We start from the raw sequence: 23,414 nt of genomic DNA, 5'->3' as shown, positions 1-23,414 counted from the left end.
TTATAATGAAAACCAACTGAAATACTTAAGAAAAAAAAAAATTGAAAAATAATATACAAAAATATCAAGAAAAGTAAATTAAAATTACAGTTGAATTCATCAAGGTGTAAGCATTAATGTCTCTCAGTGTCTTTATTTAACAATTAAATACGTCCAGAGTGCACATAGACAGCACAGTGTTGAAAAGGATGGATCACATATGCAATGAGGATTTTTAAAAACATAAATATATCCTTTAGATGGCAGTGCACTACCACAGTTTTTTCTCCCACTACCAATGTTTCAGCTTCAGCATGACAATGAAATGGGTGTCTGGAATATTAAAATAAAAGAAAATATATATATTAGAGAGAGAGAGAGAGAGAGTTATGTTGCGGTAAAAATAGCCATAGAGTAATGTAAGTAGCTGACAGAGTGCAACCATTTGACGTTATCGACATAGAACGCAAACAAAATGGCGCCGCCCATTGCTCAAATATGTTATGGATTTTTTTTTTTAAATTACGTAAATCTTTCACGGGTTTTCTACTACATATTTCAGTAAAAAAAACATCATTTACGTTATATTAACATTAACGAGTCTTAACACCAGGGGATCCCTTTAAGGGAAAAAACGAACTTCAATGAGAGTAGGCGCGTAGTGGGCGTGGTCTTGTAGCTTCTTCATCCTGTCAATCACTGAGTGAAGGCGCGTGAATTGCTGCTGCGACAGGAAAGTCTTACCTCAGACATTTTAACTTTAGATTTATTAGTGACTACCAGTTGTAAGTGCACAGCCGACCGTTTAACTCTATAATCTTGTATAAATTGATGTAATGAAACTTTTCATTTTTAGTCATCGTTCGCAATTTCAAAAGAACCGACATTTCACGATACATTATAATATCGTTTGACAGGCCACATCAAAGTGAGTTTTCGCTAGCCGTTTTAACATTTTACTTAATTCCGTGCGACTGAGGAAAAAAATTGACTTTTCTTTGACAGTGGACTCCGATGCGCTTAAAGATTTCAGAATAATCCACAACAAAGGAGACGGTATTTAATATATTGTAATTTATTAGGTTTTGGTTGTTTAATATCCGTTCGTGTGGTTTCAATATGAATAATCACACCGTGTCTAATTCATGTGGTCGAACCCAACAAAGTGCAAGTTTCAAGACTGTCAGGTATAAGGGTATTGATTACATCTCTGAGGTGAGTTCCTACACTGATTTCCATTCATGCACTGTCATATTTAGTTATTCTATATCAGAGGATTTACTGGACAACATTATTGAGATGTATTTTTATTGAATAAACATTAGCAATTTAACAAAAATAAAACCGAAAAGTGTGTAAGATAAAATAATTCAAAAGTGCTTGAGGGGGTAATAATATAAAAATAAGAATAAGGATACAAACGTGTGATATTAAAATATAAAATAAATTGAAATGCTTACAAACTTTTAAATATTGAGATGTCATGTGTTTTAGGCTTCAGTCAGATGCAGACTGATGATGAACGTGTTAGAAATTCCAGTTCCATTCCAGCTAGACGGCAACATCTACCCTCACAATGGACACTTGTTAGACATCGCTTACCGGGTACCATGGAGTAAGTGTGGCAAGTTTGTGTATCTAGTACAGGGATGGGCAACTCTAGCATAAAAGTGGATCTTGAGGGCCAGAGGTTTCCAGCACTGATCTACCAGTAAGACTTTCTTTCATCTTTGGAACACAAATTAAGATATTTTTGATGACATCTGAGAGATTTCTGTCCTTCCATTGACAGCTACGCAACTGACACTTTGATGCTTCAAAAAGTTCATAAAGAGATCATAAAACTAATCCATATAAATTAAGCGGTTTAGTCCAAATTTTCTGAAGAGACTCGATCGCTTTATATGATGAACAGATTTAATTTAGGCTTTTATTCACATATAAACATTGATCAGCGAACATAAACAGAAGCTCAACCGAACCTGCTTGACACGTGAGAACAAACCTCTTTGGTTCTTAACGAAGCTCATAATTGCTGCGTAACACATGAGAATGAACCTCACTGGTTCTCGCATGTCAAGCAAATATGCTCAAGCTTCTGTTTACCACAACTGATGTGTGCGTTGATGAATGTATGTGAATAAAAGCCCTCACAATGGACACCTGTTAGACATTGCTTACTGGGTACCATGGAGTAAGTGTGGCAAGTTTGTGTATCTAGTACAGGGATGGGCAACTCTAGCATAAAAGTGGATCTTGAGGGCTAGAGGTTTCCAGCACTGATCTAGGTTGCGTCCGAAATCTTAAAAACGCTGCCTTCAGAAGATGCATTACAAGTTAGGAAGGCAGTGTTAGCTTTACTTCCTGTCTCCTGAGATACAGTAACTTCATCTTCATTGAAGTCAGCGTAGATGTATCCTTCGCTGCCTTTGATATCCCACAGTTGGGTTAGTTCACTCAAAAATAAAAATTCTCTCATTAATTACTCACCCTCATTTAGTTCCAAACCTTTGGAACACAAATTAAGATATTTCTGATGAAATCTTGAGAGCTTTCTGATCCCCCATAGACAGAAATGCAATTACCAATTTCAAGGCCCAGAAAGGTATTAAAGAGATCATTAAAATAGTCCATGTGCCCTCTGCCTTAAAATGAGAATTGTGACATAAAATACTCACTCATTCAAGATGATTTTCTTTTTTCTGTGTAACGCAATGAAGATGTTTTGCTCTTTTAGTGATTCACAAGGGGGGAAGATTTTTATTGAATAAGAAATGTACTTTCATTGTATGGAAAAGAACAGCTTTGTTCTTAAACTAATGTACTGTTAATATAACTGTCTTGTGATAGCATATCAACACTGACTTATGTCATTTATGACAGAGAACAAAATATCCATGTGTACTCTACAAATGACTGGATCTGTAATGGATGACTTGAAGGCCAACATACATTTCAGTGACTGTTTGGAAAGGTTTGAACTGTTTCTATAATGCCCTTTAAAAGTTGCTTTCATATTTGTGTCTTTAGATTGTGTCCACACCCAGCTGAGAGTAAATTTCTCTCAGTTGTGTTTAATTATACAAGTTCTTCATATTGAGCTGTGGTGTGTTTAGGTTCAGTGTGTTGCAGACAGGAAGAAGACTAGAGGAAGTGGTTCCCAGCTCTAATCCTGCCTCTCAGTGCAGTATTGGTACTGCAGAAGTCCTCTGGCTTTTAGATGGAGTTGAGAGCAGTGCCATCAGGTCACCTTGGGAAGAGAGTTTCAGTCCATGTACACCAGATGCATGTTGCTTTACCTGTGATGGTGGGAACTGGAGTATTTAGTAATATTTTGTTTATATTTTTGTTGTTTCTGTATACTGCATCACTTTTATATCAGATTTTTGGCTTTGATGTGAAAAAAAGGGGTAGATGTGTGCTAAAAATACCCAGCACATCACACGGCTTGCTTTCAAAAGGATTTCAAAAGGATCTTTATACGTTCTTGGACCTCAGAAGTCCTTCTGATGGCCTCACAATGGAAAGTCTCTAGATGATAATCCTTCCTTAACTTGTCTATGAAATCTCAGATCTCACTCTGCCAGAGGAGGTGATATTCGGTGACCATCTGCAGCGGTTCAAAAGCCACCTGCCTCCATTTCAAACGATGCTTCAGAGGCTGAAGATCATGACTGTCTCGGATCCTGTTCTCAATTCATCAGTAAATCTCTTAGAAGGGCTTGTTTTTAGGTACAAAACACAATATATTTCTTTCTCCCATAAAGAACTTTAAAAAAAAAAAAAAAAAAAAAGCCCCAAAGAAAAGTCTGGGAAGAGTGGATCATTACTTTAAAGGATTAGTTCACTTCGGAATTAAAAATTTCCTAATAATTTACTCATCCCCATGTCATCCAAGATGTTTATGTCTTTCTTTCTTCAGTCGAAAAGAAATTATGGTTTTTGAGGAAAACATTCCAGGATTTTTCTCCATATAGTGGACTTCAACAGGGTTCATTGGGTTGAAGGTCCAAATTGCAGTTTCAATGCAGCTTCAAAGGGCTCTACACAATCCCAGCTGAGGAATAAGGGTATTGTCTAGCGAAACGATCGGCCATTTTCTAAAAGATTAAAAATTATATACTTTTTAACCACAAATGCTCGTCTTGCACTAGATCTGCGATGCGCCATGCATTATGTAATCACGTTGGAAAGGTCAAGTGTGACGTAGGCGGAAGTACCGCGGTAGGGTGAAAAACTCATTTTCTCCTCCAACTTCAAAATCGTCCGACATCGTTGTATTACCTTTTTTTTGTAAAGGTTATTTGACTTAGTCTTTGCAACGTTCGCTTTGTAAACACTTGCTCGATACTTCCGCCTACGTTGCGCGTGACCTTTCCATTGAGTAGAGCCCTTTGACGCTGCATTGAAACTGCAGTTTGAACCTTCAAACCATTGGTAGTCATTGAAGTCCACTATATGGAGAAAAATCCTGGAACGTTTTCCTCAAAAACCTTAATTTCTTTTCGACTGAAGAAAGAAAGACAAACATCTTGGATGACATGGGGGTGAGTAAATTCCTTTAAAAATGTATTTTGCATAAGTATGCATGCACTGAAATGATATTTTCAGCTCACTCATATTTCTTTCTCCTAGACACTGTGCCTCATATGATGCAGTTTTAGACGAAGAAACGGGTGCCACATTTACTGGAGGAAATGTTATAGAGGTGTTCAAAAAAGAGGCAGCACTGAATGAAGAGGTAATCTACAAAACTGAATCATGTTTCAGTAAAAAATCCATTGGTTGTGCTTTTTGAGCTTAGGAAGCAGTTTTAGTATTTCAAATACCAGCTGTGATTTCTCCACAGTCACTAATGTTGCCTGTTGAACTTCATATGGATTCATCCCGAAGACAAGAGCCAATTTTTTCTTTTGCAAAACTGCAAGGTTTTCTAAATGTCACCCGAGAACCAATAGAAGAACGTTTCCCCTTGAAAGATCTTTTTAAAGAAGGTAATACATAGCAAATAATATACAGTGGCCACAAAGAGTAGTTTGAAAATAAAGTCACACTTAAAAATGTCTGAATGTCATTGCTTTAGATAACAAAATATTAAAGGAGGTGGTTTTTATTTTAAAGAAAGAAGCACAAGTACACCTTCCAAGCAGAACATTTGACAAAAAGACATTTGTTTGGATTAAATAAAACAATATATGCATTGTTCAAACACCAGTTGATTGAAAGTCATTGCAAAAGATTCTCAGTAAAGTGCAAATGCCACTTTTATATTTTGTTATCTAGTGCAATTACAATCAGACATTTACATTTATAACTGACTTTTTTGGGGGCCAGTGTATTTCATAAAATGTCAATCATTTTATTTAAAAAATAGCCACCTTCGCTGATAAACTCACGACTGAGTTGGAGATCCTGGAAATGGCTGAAAGCAGTTTAGCTAACGTCACCTTTAAGGAGCCAAAATCTCCAGGTAATGTGAATTGACTGTTCATATTTAATCACAATCAAAGAGTGTTTCCTGCTGTAGGTTGCTCTGCTAATCTCCAGTGACTTCAAAACCTTTCATTGCAGTTGCTTTGAGGTCTTATGCTGAGATGGAATTAGACCTGCCTCTTTCACCATGTAATCATACGCTGTGTCTACCAGACCTGTTTATGCCCAGCAGACTTCTGTCAGCTGAAATCCTGTCACCAGTTTATAAGCAGTGAGTTTGATGCTTTTGTTATAACAAGAAGGGAAGGCTGTGAATATTTGTTGCAGTAAATATGTCTTAGGATGTTCCATGACATCTACAACAGGTTTGTTTTCATTCTTCAAGCCAACATGAAATGGCATTCACAATCAATTCTGCTTCCATAATGTGAAATATTTTCAAGTAAAATAGTATATTCAAGATTTTTTTGGGGGGAATAATGTTCTCTGATGAATTGTTCACAGTAAGACCGTGAATGTGTAATAAAGTCAATTTTTATATCATGTTGACTTTATGTCAATGAAAACACTACTCATAATTATCCATATGACAAAGAAAATAACATGTACTATACTTTTTCCTAGGCATTTCATGTCAGACAGTGATTGTGAAAATATGGAAAAAGCCGTTTGGATGGCAGAGAAACATCCCCAATGCGCGTCTAAGTTTTTACTTGCTGGTAATGTGGACATATAGATGGTAATGTGACAAACTTTCACTGGTTTCTATCCATAAAGTGTGTATAGTCCTTAAACTCCATTGTGTTGTGTGTACAGAACCACAGGTAACTAAGCCCTTGGTCCACATTCAGTCACTTTCAGAGCTTCTTACACTGCTGAAGGTGGAGATGGAACCAGTCCCAGAACCCAAAGATAATATGGGCCAGTTTCACTTCACGGACAGTACAGTGACGATGCCTAATCTCTCCATCTACACTGAGAAAATTTACACAAAAAAATGCAAGAGAGCTGTGAGAGAATCACACATGGATGAAATATTCTCACCACTGTCTATTGTGAAAATAGATGGTAAGATCTTATTGTGAACTATGCATGTATGATCTATGTAAGATGTATTTTAGTCAGAATGCAATATTACTCTTTAAAAAAATATATATTTATGGTTTGAAGGTTTTGTTTGAATGCAATATTACTCTTAAGTTCTGTGTGGTAATGTTGTGTTTTTACAGAGTTGCTGAGTAAGTGTGCCTCAAATGCTGGTGAGCTTTTGAAGTTTCTCTCATCATTTCAATTATGAGCTAAATATATATTCAGTCATGATCAGTTGCATGAAAGATGATAATTCCACAAATAACTTGTAGGTTTCAAAGAGGCAAAACTACGGACTCCAGCTTAAAGTTCAGTCGACAGTTTTTTTTTATTTTTATTTTTTTTTTATAACTGTTATAGTTTTTAACTGACATAATTTTGATTACCACAAAAATTTTCTTCCAGCCTCCTTTTATTTTAAAATGACAAAAATCTGGGTTACAGTAAAGCATTTATAATTGAAATGAAAGGGGCCAATAAATTAACATTAAATATACACTGACTCTTTCAGTAGTATAGCAACATGACATAAACAATATGAATGTTAACATGATTTTAGTGTAAAATAAAATTACTTACTAACCCCTTCCGTGTAAAGGTATATTGAATTTTACAACTTTACGACACCATAAACCATAAAATGACCGTATACATGACAAGAACAACTATACAGCTCAATTAATATAGTTTAAGTTGGTAATCAACATGCTACAAATGCTGTTGATTGAGCTTAACTTGTACTGAATCTGTCGATTTCCTTTAATCTTTGTCCAGGAAATGAGCAAAATCACTCTGTTTCCTCAGCACTGCCATCTTCAGGCCGTCCCACTGCAGTTCACCCTTCCCAGAGTAAGCCTCTGCAGTCAGCTGTACCTACACAGGTGGAGAGAGGGACGACTGTGAAGTTCTTCATAATGGAGCGCATGTCTCACCAAGGAGACAGTTCTACAGTGACAACAACTGGAGGAATAGACTGTAAAGCTGTAGAGATAGAGCAACACATGTCTAGTCCAGCAGAAAGATGCTTTGGGAGCCAGACAATTTCCTCCACATGTCTTTCAGAGAAACAACACAGTTTGGTCGAGATGTCTAAGTCATCTCCATTGAAGCACGGTGTTAAAGATATTGAAGTAATATCCACTATACGTAAACTTCCTGAGAAGTCAGAACAGAGAAGAGAAAACATAATCTCTAAATCATCTCCGTTATCAAACTGTTTTAGAGGCAGAAAGGGAAACAATTCAGTAGTTCATACTTACGAAGACACTTTAATGTCTTTTGTGACATTAAGAAAGATGAGTCCAATGCAAAAACCTCAACAGAGCAGTCCAACATCTGCAGGTAGAGTGAATCCAGGACTTTTATTAATAGTGTTTAAAGTTGGCATGAAACATAAATTGTTATTTTTCTTCACTATTGTTACACATGTCCAAGTAAAGGGGCTTCTTGAATGAGAAGCAAATGTAGAGCGGGACTTGATTTTGTCCAGTCATATTCCATAAAAAATAAGAATTCTATTTTGATTTCATGTTGATATTAAAGTTAAAGGGATTCAAACATATTTTTTTACAAATATTTTTGAACAATTGATGTCTAGGAACAGCAGAGTGTTTGAAGGTCTTACCCGATATCTTTTATTGGTAGTTACATAACTTGAACAGTATCTTATTCTGCTTGCTTAGCAATTTTAATAATTTTTGGTAGGAGGGGTTGCATACTGAATGTTAAATTGAATATACTGACATAAGTACATTAAAAAAAAACATTAAAAAAATGAGATAACCATTATTGCATTATTTAAGCCATGAATTGACTTAAAGTGATAAAAGTCTAATATCTTTCAGAAGTAACCGTGAATCAGAATTCTATTGGAAAAGCCTTGCCCGATAACAGGATAAATGTAGTGAATCACGCCTCAGATGCAGGAAGGAGTGTCATTGCCTCTGAGAAGAGCTTTCCCTGTGAAGAGAAGCAAGAGATCATCAGCAAGATTGTATACGTCCAAGCCACAGGTATCCGCAGATCTGAAATATTTGCATAAACATTAGATTAAAGGGTTAGTTCACCCAAAAATGAAATTTGTCATTAATTACTCACACGCATGCTGTTCCAAACCTGCAAGACCTTCGTTCATCTTCAGAACACAAATTAAGATATTTTTGATGAAATCCGAGAGATTTTTTTTTATCTCCCATAGAAAGCAACGAAATTACCACAATCAAGGTCCAGAGAAGTAGTAAAGACATTGTTAAAATAGTCAATGTGACTGCAGTGGTTCAACCTTAATGTTATGAAGCGACAAGAATACTTTTTGTGTGCAAAAACAAAACAAAAATAACGACTTTATTCAAAAATTTCTTCTCCACCCTGTCATGATGAACGAAGGTCTTACGGGTTTAGAACGACATGAGGGTGAGTACTTAATGACAGAAATTTCATTTTTGGGTGAACTAACCTTTTAACAAATTGTTGTAAGCACAAACTACATGTTTTTTTTGTATATCCTTAGTTATTTATTTGTTTAGCTTGAGAAATAATCACTGTATTTCTGTGTTTATTGCTGTAGAGAGTCAGAGACATGCTTATAGGGAACTGCATGCGATGGCTCTGCCCTCTATGAGTAAAATGCAGAAGTTGGGCATCTCTGCTTTGAACAACAGAGACTTTGGCACTCTGTCTTCCGAACTCACACGATTCCTTCTAAAGCAGCAGGAGCGAATGCTTCGGACAGAACAGGGTCAGAAGAGACACTTTCTCACATATTATAGGAATGCACAGAAGTCTAGATGTTCAACTGCACCGCAGCATCCATATCTCACCACATGATGGTTTTTAAATAAGAAATGTTTTGTATTATTTTTGTGGCAGATGCAGATAGTGTTAATGAGATGCCACTGCTACATATTCTGGTAACACTGAAGGAACACGTCCTCTTCGGATGTGACCTCAATGCAGCTGCTGGTAAATATTAGAAAAAAACCTCATGTTGATTAATTGTGCAGCCACATTTATTTATTGTAATTTTATATATGATTGAATTATTCCCTCATGAACCCCCATTTGGGGGGTCTCAACAACTGAGATCTCATCGTATCTTTAATATATCTTTACTCACACACCTGCAAAATCTATCTTTGAATAGAGTACCTGGCTCAGGCGAAGGACTCCTGTACTCTTAGCTGTTTGAATGAGCTGTTGAGGAAGTTTGAGGTATTGCAGTATCTGAGTCAGAAGAGGCAGGAGCCCAACCCTAAACTACTGGAGCTCCAGGAGCAAATCAACACATGGATGAACTCCCACGCTAACCACAACACTAGAGTGAGATTTAATACAGAGTTGTTTAGAGTTAAAACTAGTGCTTGGATATTAACTAGTGTGAAGATATTGAGATATTATAAAAATTAACATCATGATTTTTTGTAAAGCTGCTTTGAAACAATGTGTATTGTGAAAAGCACTATACAAATAACGTTGACTTAACTTACCTAAGCGTTCTGTTCAAACAAGCAAATTTTACAGAATGTGAATGTTTAATGACTGTTGTTGCATGTGAGCAGGTCCTAGTGTTAACAGTGAATGGTGTAAACAAAGAGCTGCTTTCAGCTCTCAACCAGGTATCAGGTAATTAATTTCTCAAAAACAAGATTGTTACGGTGCAGTTATTGTCCTGCCTGATTCTGTGTGTGTGTGCCTGTGTTTAGGAAACTCTGTGTCTGAAATCGTCCCGGGTGAAGGAAAGCATAAAGTAGTGAGCAGAGAAGTGATGGACAGGTCTCTTTTTGTCCTTATCTCTACAGGTGTAAACTGAATACATGAGGTGTGGATATAAGGCCTGATTTAATGTGTCTGTCTCCTTTCTCCTCAGACTGTCCTACAGTAGGTGTGTCGTTGTGTGCAGTCAGCACATTGGTCCTGATTTCCCATGGCAGAGTTTCAGTGTGGTGTTTGAGCTTCACTGTGTGGGTCACTCGCCCTTCGGCAGTGTGTGTTCAGAGAGAAACATCGACTTTATCTCCTTCTCCACTGCAGTGCCTGAATCCAGTCAGTCCAACAATCCTTCATGCTCACATGATGCTGTAATGTCAGTAATCACAGCCAATAAGAACATATTTGATGTTTAATGCACAATTATATAGAGCGGGATTCTGGACCAATGAGATTTCAGTGTTAGTGTGCCTTTTCAGATTGACACTGCAGAAATAGAATGCAAGTGTTTGGTCTAATGTCCTGTTGCTTATGGCTGGTTTGAACAAAAAATGAGATATCTTTCCTATATTTTAACACAGCATTCAAACATTGAAGTACAATTACAGTTAAATTATTGATGATTGATTCTATAATAAGGTTATTTATGATTGCAGTGTTGCATGATCCTTGCATTTTCATCTGTTATACATTTGAATCATTCATTAGCAGATATCTCAGAAGAATCAACTGCTAAATCATATCTGGACACTGTTCCATTTGTGCTGCTCATCACGGATGGTTTACTGAACCGCTTAAAGATACAGTTCACACTGGAGACAATGTGAGTTACTCAAGTAGTTGTTAGAAACTTCTATGTCATTGTTTTAAAAAAATGTAAGTGCTTTGCCTTAGTGGTTAGCGCATGTAGTTTGATACATTAAGCTGTGGTGGTTTTGCAATAATAAATATATTCTGCATCTATTTGATCAAAAATACAGTAATGTAAAATATTTTAATTAAAATAACTTGTTTATTTTAATATAAAATTTAATTATTAATGTGATGGCAAAGATGAATTATCAGCAGCCATTAGTCCAGTTTTCAGTGTCACATGATTTCAGAAATCATTCTAATTTGCTGATTTGGTGCTCAAGAAACATTTCTTACATTTATACTGTTTTTTATTTTTTGTGTGTTAGTGTATGCAAACTTTTGACTCGTAGTGTATATGACAATGTTTCTTAAGATGAACATCTCTGTGAGTTCATATAATGCAAGTGTATGGGACCCCAAAGCTGACGCTTCAAAAACCACACAAAGTAAACACAATGGTAATTCATACGGTGTACTGTTTGCATTGTATGGACTTTTCATTTGCATTTTATGGACTCACAGAGATGAATGATTTTTCTAAAAAAAATTTGTTTGTGTTCATCTGAAGAAAGAAAGTCATATATATGGGACGTCAAGAGAGTGAGTAAAAGATGAAAGGAATTTGTCAAGATGTGAGACTCTTCCTGTTTCCCTTTTTGTCATTAATTTAATTCCTTGGCAACACCGTTCGAGATATCCAATATCCATTCACAGTGTAGCATCGTCAATGTCTTGGCATTATGTTCAAAAAGTTTGGTGTGAATCATAAGAATCTCCCACGAGAAGTAGTTAAAAATTCAGAGCCTGATTTTTCAAAAAAATCCACATTCAAACCAAAATAGCCGAATTCCTGTTGGTTGTAGCTAATGACTGTAAATTAGAAAGTTGTCCAGCTCGATGAGAGCAATATATGTACCAAGTTTGGTGACTGTAGGCAAAACTAACCCCCCTACTTATGTCAAAAGGGGGCGCTATAGAGCCCCTCCTCCACGCCCATTTCTAAGGTTTTGCCCATGTCTTCTGTCTGACAACCCCGATGTGTGTGTCAAGTTTCATGCAATTTGAAGCAATCTTAGAGCCTCAAAAACACCCAAAAAGTTTATTCTTTTTAGTTTATTCTGTAAAGTTTGACACGTTGCCATAACAACAGTATTCAAGATATCAAGAATTCTTTCACAGGTGTACATCTACAGTGTCTTGACATTTAACCAACAACCCATTAAAACCCCATTGACATCAGGACGATAGAACTGGAAGTTCTAAGGTTGTACTCACACTAGGCACGGTTGCCTTGAACCAAGCCAGAGCGCGATTGTCCCCCCTCCCCACTCCCCCGCTGGCCTGCACTCATATTGCACTTACATTCTGGGCCAGAGCATGCTTACGTCATATACGATGCTACTTTTTGTATGGAAGAAAACAGGAAGAAAAGCACTTTCGCTAAGAAACTGCCTAATAGATTTATCATTTATGCCGCGCAGCAATTTTCACTTACACGTATCAGAGGATTATTACAAAGGCAGCTGATGTTAATGGAGGAATTTGCAGCTGAACTCGCCAACTACAATTTCTGTTCATCAATAAGGTGAGAACCAGACCTGTTATAAACCCAAATACACTCAAATTAATTACATTAATTGAAAAGTGTACTATCCAAGTAGTAATAAAGATGTTTGCCGTCGTGCACACAAAATTAGCAGCTGTTCCGTGCTCCGGCACAGTTAGCGCTCACACTGCATGTGAACTGCGCTCGAGCCCAACTGAACCGTGCTCTGTCCCACCTCTTCCAAGCGGGCCAGGGACAGCTAAATGAACTGCGCCCGGGCATGGAACAGAGCGATCACACTAGTCAAACGAACCAGGCTTTGGGGGTCAAAAGCGCTCGGGCACGGCTCAGAGCGCCTAGTGTGAGTACACCCTAAATTGTGAACTTTTTTCCGGGTTTTAGGACTCATCCGTGCAGCACTCTATTCTTGCATTCAAAAACCTGTATGTACTGTACACTCTTGAAAATAAAGGTTCCTAAAGGTGAGTTTCATAGAACCAATGTCAGTGAACAGTTCTTAAACCATTTTTTTCTTGGTGTGTAGAACAGTTTAAAAATCTATAGAACCTTTTCTACTACAGAAATGTTCCATGGATGTTAAAGGTTCTGAGGCCAATAAAGAACCTTTATTTAAAAGAGCGCACACTGATGTACAGAGACTGTTATTTGCAGGTACAATATTGTTCTGCTGGAGAGGAAACATTCTCCATCTGCACTGAAGCTGGGCGGAACCCATTTTGATGTCATCACTGTGGATGAGACCACTGCCATCCTCATCCAGGTGATGCCCAATACTCACTTGCTCACCAGACCACCATTCACAAAGTGACCCTGGCCTGAACATGTAAATCCTGTGTGTGTTCAGGAGCTGAGTGAGTTGGACATGAAGATTGGACAAGCATCTGAGCGTGTCGTCATGAGACTCTCAGCACTATCTCTGCAGTTCAGCCGCTGCTGGCTCATTCTGCACTGTGCCGAGAACCACAGGGCATTGTCAGTTTGAAATACATTTACATCTGTCTGATCATGTTACCATTCATTATTATCAGGGCTCAACAATAATGATTGGGCAGCTAGTTCAGTTTTTTACTTGCAATGGCAACATAAAGCTCTTTCTGATTCTGATTTTCATTGACCCCAAAATTATATACAAAATTATTGTATACATGTTATTGTTAGCCTTGTATTTTAGATATATATGCCAGATGAATATCTTTCATTAAACATTTTGTAAAAATTCTTTACAAAAAATATTTAATAATTTGCATAACTGGAAATTGTACAAGTCATATTTATTGCTGAACCCTGATTAGTTGCCATAATGGCCGATGCCAATAACAGAGTAGAGGGTGACTGATGTAATGCTATGTAATACATTTTAATGATTTACAGAGAATAGTTGAATTTAAACAAACATTTATTTTACACTATATTTGCTCAAAATACAAATATATTAATATACTATGAATATTTCTGTTGATAGGTTGTTGATAGATATTGAAACTGACATGGAACGACTATTTCTGTTAAATGACCAAATATCAGCTAATTAATCTGCCTGGTCGATGTATTGGGCTGTCACTTTTCATTATATAACATAATATTCAGTATTGCAATGTTTGCATGCTGAATTGTGGTTGTGCTTTTTTCTTATTAGCATCTATAAGTCCATCTGTAGCTGTATTATGAAGCATTATGTGTTGATTCCTGTGCATAGCCAAACTCTTGCCAAGAAAACAGCAACCAGATTCAAAGACTAAACACTATTTTCCCCAATTTTAGGATTTCCAGTAACATCTATATAAATCTGGTTCATATCTATTCTGCATCTGTGCTGTTCGGAATCAAGTCTGAGAAGTTTGATGTCAAGGTATAATCTTAATAGTAGTTTAATAGTAGACAACAAACATCAAAACAAATGTCAAAGTTTCTAAAGGTTATACCAAGGCCAGGTTTGACATTTCTTGTTTTATGCTATTGAAAAGTATTTTGCATTCAAAGTTTGTGTATATTTATTGACCATGGCATGTGGTGTATGTGTGTTTCAGGTGTTAATGGTGTGTGAGGAAGAAGAGATAGCGAGCTACATCTATCAGATCTCCTTACATACTCTGATGAATTCAGAGAGAGATGGACTGAGCTGGTTGGATAGAGATTGGCTCAGTGTGCGGCCCACAGAGGTGAACAACAGGTCTTAAATGTTCCTTGCACAGAAAATCGTAATATTTATTCTTTCATCAAAATTATGACTTTTTGTCACTGATCATCAGTCTCCCTAAAATCATCTGACTTCCGACTATAACTCAGTGCTTCATATACTGTAGATTAAAATATATATTAAAAGATAAATATAAATGGTCCCTGTGCATTTGTGTCCATTCGAATTTTCTATTTTAACCATAAGGGAAAAATAAAAAAATAACTTGTTTAATTTTTTTTAAATGCTGTTGAAAACCAACATTTAAATTAGAACTGTGAACACAAAGTTAAATATTAAGTTCTTTTATTAAACATTTTATGCAATAATTTTATGTGCATTATAAAATGCACAAAATAATATTGAAAAAATATTGATTTACAAGTTGTCTTTGACCAAATTAGAAATATTGTTTCAACCGCACTTTCGAATGAGAACTAGAGCCATGTCTCTGGAACCATGGTAGGCTTATACAGTTTGACAAAATAAAACAAAAATTACTTTCAATTAAATTAAAACATACCTAAGATATTCATAAGATTTCAATGTTTTCCTACTTTTTGTCAACACTGTGTTAACATTCATAAAATCAGACAATGTCAAAGTCATTCTTATTTCTGAATGAGTTCAACAAAATCATTTGTTGTTTATATTTATTTTGTTTTTAATCATTTTAGATAATTATGCCTATTTGCTGTTACAACAAAGATTTTTCAATTTATTACCCAAATTGTAAAGGAAAAAGTTTGATATTTTTAGAAAATTTCCCTGATTTTAAGTATGTCCAATCAGTAGCTAGTAACACCAGAAAAACTGTTTTTGCTGTTAATGTGTGTGTGTGTGTGTGTGTGTGTGTGTGTGTGTGTGTGTGTGTGTGACAAATGCAGAATTATCAACAACTGTCAACCTCACAAGATTTTCTTCAATAGATGAAGCTGAAAGTTTAATATCATTGTCTGCTCAATTCACTGATGTATTACTGTGTGTTTGTTTTAGGCAGAGCATTGCCTATTGCATTTTCCCTGCATTAATCCTCTGATTGCTCAACTGATGTTGAGGAGAGCTCCATCACTGCAGTGGCTGCTGGGAGCTTCTTTCTTTGAGCTGCAGGAAATGTTCCCACAGATCCCTCACAAAGTCATTAAGGTACTACTAGTTTCACTACTATCCAAGATCAAACTGTCACAGGGCACATTGTTGGTTAATCAGTCTTGTTGACAGTAACTATGTTTCCATCCAAAGCTGCAAATTTAACTTTTGAGCAAAATTGGGATATTGCATAAATCATTTGCTAATGAAACCGTTTCCATCCCATGTGTTTAAGAGAACAAAATCGTCACTTCCTGGGAAATTTGTGCAAAATGGCTGTAATAAAAATTAAAGGTACTGCAATTGGGGAAGCCACTGTGGCTCTTTTTTGTGCATCATAAATGACTTCCACCTCAGAGCGCACAGCAGATAAAACAGAATAAACACTGTCATGTTTATCTTGCATTCGGAGGCGGATGTTTGTTGTTTGGAACACAATCATGTGAGATGCCTCTGGATGGTCATTATACCAAATCATTTTGATGACAGACTTTGGCTCAGGCATTTCAGAATGACCAAACCAACATTTGAGATGCTGTGCGATGAGATTGATCTGCTGGTTAGTCCAGTTATCCAATCACATCCTTTGTTGAGGCAGTCACGTGAGATTTTTTGGTGCACATCAAAGGAATTTATTCAGTAAATGTGTTCCCATCGTAGTTTATGAGTGTCTTCTTTTTGGATAAAAAAATTATCCGCCTCAAATTGAGCGCATAGGTTTTTTATGCACATTTTTAGAATTTATGCACATCTTGGCGTTTCCATCCAGTGTTTTTTATGCAATATCCCAAAATTTGCTTAAAAATGGGTGAATGCAAACATGGCTATTTTCACACTCTCTTTGTTTTTCCGCAGCTTTTCAGTGATATTACAGCTGAGTCCAAAGTCAAAAAGGCCACCCTGAAGAGTGAGAATACACCCTTCTCAGACATAAACAGCCCAGCTCATCCTCATCTGCCTCCCTGGACTCAGGATCTTGATAAACCTCAGTTAGACCTGGAGGATAAGACGCCATATAGCCAGTTTACACAGTTGATTGGTCAGTCTTAGTGTTTAGAGAAGACAAATTGCTTAAATCTCACAGACAGCATCCAAAATGTATACTTGCCAAGCACCAAATGTGAGAAAAGAATGCTTTGGTCATTATAACTTTATTATTTATATGTTTATGAAAATAAATGATAAAATAATGATTAGATTATAAATAAATATTTAAAACAAATGTCTAAATATATAAAATAAATGTTTATGTTAGTAAGATTCTGTAAGCTTATTTCATAGCTGTGTTTGGAGTTAATTTTTTATTTGTGATAACGCAATGAAGCATGCTAAATTGTGCGGACATAATTTTTGGCCAGGCTGTCATACAAAGAAATTATCAACATGCAAAAATGAAAAAACCAACAAAATATTAATTGATTATGCTGTAGTCAGTGTGTGCTTTTTCCTGATAACTTCTTGTTGTTCATCACATTAGCAGGTCATAACAGAAGAAGAGGAGAGGAAACATGGAGAAAAAATGAATTATCTCTTCCAGATTCAACTCACTCTCACTCATTCAACCCCTTATTGCCAAGTCAGTTCAGCCAAGCTTCAGCTACAGTGAGCGTCTGGCAGCCGCAGGGTGAAGGATTTATTCAACACCCAAATCTAGTGCCAGGCCGAGCTGTTCCCCGAGGGTCTGCCCGTGTTCCCCTGGCTCCTCTGCCCACTTCTGAAGTGCTGGGGTTCAGGAACACTGCGTGTGCTTTCAGCTCTAGGCCGCAGGGTCAGACTCACCGGAGCTCACCTGAGAACGATCCGCCTCGCACGACAGGAGAGGAGAGGAAGAGGCGAGGAGGAGAAGACGCGCACAGTGGTACACACACACACACACACACGCAGCGGCATACACATTACTAACCTGTATGACTTCCTTTCTTCTGCAGAACACAAAAAAGATATTTTGAACAACATTAGATCTATGGAGCTAAAATAGTCTAAATAAGCTTATTTACATTCACCAAAAAGTTTATGTATTTGCAAACAGCAATTCACAAATTCATAATCTAATTCATATTGACAAAATACAAAACATTCAGAAATTATTTTTGAAATTGTTGTGCTTTGCATTTGTGAATCTTAACATGTATGACTTCCTTTCTTTTGCGGAACACAAAAAATATGTTTTTTAATTATAATATATAAATAAATTAATTGCTCAGTTAATTTATTCAGAAAACATAATTCACAAATGCATAAGCTAATTCACATTCACAAAAAATGTTTATATATTTGCAAACAGCAGTTCACAAAAACATAACCTAATTCATATTCACAAAATACGAAACATCAAAAATGTGCATACATATTTGCATATTTATGAATTGTGCTTTGCATTTGTGATTGTAAATTTGGTTGTGCAACAAAATTGTATTTTGTTAATTTGGTTAATAAGGTTGAGTTTGTGAACTACTTTTTTTGTGAATGTGAATTAACTTGTGCATTTGTGAATCACATTTTCTTAATGAATTAATTTAGCTCCATATGGATCCTGTTGTCTTTCACTGTATGGTCAAAAACAGACATTTTTCAGAATATCTTCTTTTGTGTTCAACAGAAGAAAGAAAGTCATACAGGTTTGGAACAACATGAGAGTGAGGAAATGATGACAGAATGTCATGTGAAATGTTAAAAGAAATGCAGGACAGGAGAGTTTTGCTCCATTAGTTTGTGTCTGTTTATTCCCAGTGCCTCCGCACTGCAAGAGAGGAAAACTGCTATGTGAGCGAGTTCCAGGCAGGAATGATGGACAGACCAGACTGAGATTTTTCTGAGAAAGTTTTGCTTCTTTCTCTTAGGTTTATCACTCGTTTGAGTGAAATTCCAGAATATTTCTCATGTTCATATGTATTTTAAATTTTTATGTAGAATATAATGTGAAATTAATACAGTTCATCCATATGTTCGTATGGATATACAAACATATATTTTTATGTTGTAGATATTGTTCATATTAAAGATTAACCTATCATCCTTTAGGTGTGTTTATAGTATTTTTTGTTAACTGAATTTACAGTAAAGAAAAAAATCAAACATTTCTGTCATTTATATATTATAAATTGACATTTTTATTTAATCGAATTTAATTTTTTTTTTATTACAATTGCAGATTTTTATTAGATTTTATTTATTTATTTTACAATAGTAGATTTTTTAAATTAGATTAATTATTTTTGTATTTATTGTTTTTTTTCAAAGGGGTCTCAGAGTCATTGGGTTAAAAAAAATTGGTTTCCAAGCCTGGAAATGACATGGCAATTGCAAAAATGTTGAAAATTCATGAACATTTTTGTAGTGAATATGTATTTTTTTTCTAATTTTTCAAATATTTTTTCTAATGTTCAAATATAAAGTAATTTTGAATATTATAATATACTGTAATATTATTGATTATTAATAACTATTAGTATTAATGTAATTTCTGTAACATTTTTTAAATATCTTTCAGAAATCGTATTAAAAAAATGTCATGGAAAGTGTACTGGTCAAAATGTCCCAACCTTGTTTTTATAATTGCAAGTTTTTATTAGATTTAACAAGATTTATCTTTTTAAATGTACGCAGGACACTGCAGAGTGTTTGAGCTCTGATTGTTCAAAAGTATTTAGTGTGGTGTTGTTTTTTTCCTCTAATTACAAGACCCCAGTATTACGTGGCTCCTTTATCTACTGACCTTTAACCTACAGTTTAGAGAGAACGTGTGCACACATATAGTATGCACACAGAAGCAGGTGTGAAGAAAGCATCTGCATTCAGATGCAAGAGTTCTATTCAAATGTGGCACTGTATTGACAAACAAGCGACTGCGTACATTTCCTGCTACACGTTACTCCTGCGGCATCGCTTATTTAGAGGAGGTCACGCTGCGGCTACGCATTGGTGTACTGGTCTGGAAAACTGAATAAATCATTCGGTATGTGAAGCTGAATTGATTGGCGTTAAAAAAACATTTTCTAAATTACCGGTCTGGATGTTGATTGGCGACTTTGGTGACAGTGGCCATTAATTTATCTCTCACACCACACGTTTCCAGCCCCTCGCTATTTTCTTAAATGAGCGTGATAGAAAGATAGTCATTCAATTACAGGACAATCTTCTTATCGCTGACAGTCAGAGCAGAGAGAAAGCAGCGCACGATGCGAGGAGGAGGAAGAGAGGGAGAGTGATGGGGGTCGGAGGGGCTTATCTCAGCGCGCCAGCAGTCTGACGGCAGCCCCTCGCAGGAATGAGCTCGAGAAAAGACACTCCCATAGGGCATTTTCCTCCCTCCATCACACTCCCTTTCACTCTCTCTGCACCCCCTGTTAGTCTCAGCCTCTGTAAAACACCAAACAGCCTCCATAAATAACTCCAACACCATCTGAACTGCCCTGTTTGCCTACACAAACAAAAGCAAATAAAACCACAGTTTTAAGACAGCGTTCGGACACAAGGGCGTGAGGGGGAAGACGTGTGTCCAGTCTAAGGCAGTAAAACACAGCGCTTTAAATAAACACGTCAGTAATGTGACCGTAATCACAGCGCTCTTTCAGATGGAAAAAAGCTGTGAGAACAGAGCATGCTGTTCAAATCTGACCCTTTTTAACCGCTCTCTTTATTGCAAGCATTGGGTCAAATCTCTTGTCACTCTTACTGCACTGTCAACAATGTACTAAATGCTCAAATAGTAACAGTTCCTGCATGTAATAGGTCCTTGCTGAGGCAGTCTGAACAAAATATATATATATATATATATATATATATATCACACAACTAATATACTGTCTATATTTAAAATATAAATATATATTTTTATTTTAAATCTAAATAATATATATACTACAATGTGTGTATATACTTTTTAGTATATATTATTTATATTTAAATAAAATATTTTGTAGCTATATATATACACACACACACACTCATATATATATATATATATATATATATATATATATAACTACAATATATTTTTATTTTAAATATGTCGTGTGTGTGTATGTTTTCGTGTGTTTGTGCCTGAAAATGTAAAAATATGAATTATATTAATATAATTTAAATATAAGTAAACATTTAGTAAAATGTATATATTTAAAATTATATGTGTGTAATGTTTAAATATAATATAAATACTAGATGTATTTTATATATATATATATATATATATATATATATATATATATATATAATGCAAATAATATACTGTATATATTTTAAATCTAAATAATATATACAAAAAAGTGTGTGTGTGTGTATACATTTAGTATATATTATTTATTAGTATATATATTTATATATAATTTAATAAATATTATTTATTTAAAATAAAAATATATTGTAGCTACACACACACACACACAAATATATATATATATATATATATTATATATATATATATATATAAGTAAATATACACGTGTGTGTGCCTGAAAATGTAAAAATCTGAATTATAAAATTAATATAATTTAAATATAAGTAAACATTTGATAAAATGTATATATTTCAAATTATGTGTGTAATGTTTAAATATATAATATAAATATTAGATGTATTTGTTATATATATATATATATGAGTTTTTTTTAAATCTAAATAATATATACTAAAAAGTGTGTGTATGTATATATATATATATACTTTTTAGTATATATTTATATTATTTTAGTATATATTATTTATTTAAAATAAAATATATTGTAGCTATATATATATATATATAATATTTTTAAAGCAAAATTCTATTTCTTATATTTTGCTCTTTTTCTCTTATTTCATGAGAAATTAGTTCTTTTTACATTTAATTCATGAATTAATATCAGCTTTGTCTTGGAATTTCTTGAAACGAAATAAAAACAGACACATTTGATAGTTAATTTGGATTGCACAGCTCTGATCATTGGTATCATAAGAATTTGGTGAGAAATATTTTAATTCATTTTGACAACTGTAACTTTTGATTACAGACTTTGGACCAAATCTGAGAGATTACTGGAGTGTTTTCACAGGAGAAACATCTGTGCAGCAGAAGTCTTCATTGAATTGCATTGCTGAAGAAACAACTGCAATATTAAAGACACATTTCTTTCCTATAGGAAACCGGAGCTCAGGTAGGTGAAACGTTTGAGTGTGTATTGGTTGAGAGTTTAGTTTCGGGCAGGTTTGCGGGTTGTTGAAGTTTTTGGCCAATCTGAAAGGCAGCTCTGCAGGTGCAGGGAGTGTTGAGCGGTCGAGTCTGTATGAATGGAGTCGTGAATTCAACTCCGTTCTAACCGTGTCTGTCCTCTGCCTGACTCCTAATCCCTCCATAATCCCATTATGCAAATCCCCCACAATTCTCAGAGAGACTTTTAACGCAACAATTGCTGCAGCGAGACACCAGCTTTTGATCTGAAGGGAGGTTGAGAGTGCGGGAGAGAGCGAGAGGGGGCTTCGGAGACCTTGGCCCCAAAGAATGTGCTGATCCACAAGCTTGCCTCTGTCATAACCTAGTGTAATTTATGTGAAGCCCCAGGACATGCTAAACAAGATTACCATCATTCAGACAAAACCTATATTATTACTCTGTCAGGGTGAATATGCTGTTGGTTTTTTTGGCACCGTGTTGTCCAATCAGAGGAAGGTTTTCATTATGATGTCACTTCACTATTGGAAAGAGTCGCTGTAATAGATCTGTTAGCAGGTGGACGTCCAGCATCCCAACAATAGAGAGAAACACATTTTGTACAACAGCCACGTATTTGTTAGAGCTCATAGGCAATAAGTCTGCTTTGAATAGTCCGTCGTTTCTGTTGTTGCCCGATGGGGTGAATGTGGAAGTGTTTAAGATAATAATAATGAATAAACTTAAACTCGCATCAATAAAAATGGTTCACTCACGTCATTAAGTGCCATTAGAAAAGATTTGCAATGTGAAGATTTATAAGCTGACATTTAAAGAGAGTCGAAAATATGCAAAGTATTTTGATGCATATTATTCTGTGGATTAAAATGAGAACATCAAAACACATAAAAAAAATATTTGTCAAGCATAGTGAAGCTTGACTTTTTTTAAGATACAATGTTAGAGTGTTAATCATTGGATTATACCTTCCTTTTAATTTGTCTAACCTGTTTATATGACTGTGACTGGCAGTGTAAAGTAATTAGTAATTTAGTATTTTTTTATTGCCTTGAAAATTAAAATAAATATCATTAAAATGTATTATATTTATGTAATTTAATATTAATATTATTTAGTATTTAATATATAGTTTCAACTGCTGTGAAGTCAAGATTAAATATGAATTATGTATGAATTATAAATTAATATAATGTATAAATAATAATATTTATGCATATAATTTAAACATTTAATGATATAAAAATAAAAGAATAGAACAAAGATAGAAGAAGAGAATAAAGTGTTTTTGACACTGCTCTGAAGTCTATATTAAGTCCAGGATATGATGCATGAGACAAAAGCTTTATATTAATGTGCCCTGCTTGGTTTAAACACTA

General features: G+C 35.2%; 1 protein-coding gene across 8 annotated transcripts; it reads left to right on the top strand.

Annotated features, from left to right (window-relative positions):
- Window positions 1-10: 10 nt before the first annotated feature.
- On the top strand, window positions 11-23,172 carry LOC127513194 (protein shortage in chiasmata 1 ortholog). 8 transcript variants are annotated; one of them, XM_051894823.1, is made up of 29 exons: window positions 11-1,194; window positions 1,474-1,594; window positions 2,863-2,953; window positions 3,096-3,286; window positions 3,552-3,711; window positions 4,615-4,720; window positions 4,829-4,973; window positions 5,354-5,449; window positions 5,551-5,683; window positions 6,037-6,131; window positions 6,229-6,480; window positions 6,642-6,671; window positions 7,306-7,842; window positions 8,346-8,513; window positions 9,068-9,238; window positions 9,370-9,462; window positions 9,644-9,819; window positions 10,059-10,122; window positions 10,203-10,272; window positions 10,367-10,542; window positions 10,915-11,029; window positions 13,280-13,388; window positions 13,473-13,600; window positions 14,390-14,477; window positions 14,656-14,787; window positions 15,801-15,950; window positions 16,749-16,932; window positions 17,371-17,751; window positions 21,881-23,172. In XM_051894823.1, the coding sequence occupies exons 1-29, from the start codon at window positions 1,099-1,101 to the stop codon at window positions 22,030-22,032; spliced, it is 4,410 nt and encodes a 1,469-aa protein (XP_051750783.1). In that variant the 5' UTR covers window positions 11-1,098; the 3' UTR covers window positions 22,033-23,172. The 8 variants fall into 8 exon arrangements, with proteins under 8 accessions (XP_051750783.1, XP_051750782.1, XP_051750780.1 ...); XM_051894822.1 differs by having other exon boundaries at window positions 7,276-7,842; window positions 8,349-8,513; XM_051894820.1 differs by having other exon boundaries at window positions 7,276-7,842; window positions 10,918-11,029.
- The last annotated feature ends 242 nt before the right edge of the window (window positions 23,173-23,414 follow it).

Source organism: Ctenopharyngodon idella, chromosome 5, assembly GCF_019924925.1.
Source record: "Ctenopharyngodon idella isolate HZGC_01 chromosome 5, HZGC01, whole genome shotgun sequence".
Taxonomy (NCBI): domain Eukaryota; kingdom Metazoa; phylum Chordata; class Actinopteri; order Cypriniformes; family Xenocyprididae; genus Ctenopharyngodon; species Ctenopharyngodon idella.
Note: the sequence above shows the minus strand (reverse complement) of the source record. Positions and strands in the feature narration are given on the sequence as shown.

Coding starts and splice junctions, on each gene's coding strand:
- LOC127513194 (XM_051894819.1), top strand. CDS start 1,099: ATGAATAATCACACCGTGTCTAATTCATGTGGTCGAACCCAACAAAGT. Junction 10,273..10,366: donor AGCAGAGAAGTGATGGACAG/GTCTCTTTTTGT, acceptor CTTTCTCCTCAG/ACTGTCCTACAGTAGGTGTG. Junction 14,478..14,655: donor CTGAGAAGTTTGATGTCAAG/GTATAATCTTAA, acceptor TGTGTGTTTCAG/GTGTTAATGGTGTGTGAGGA.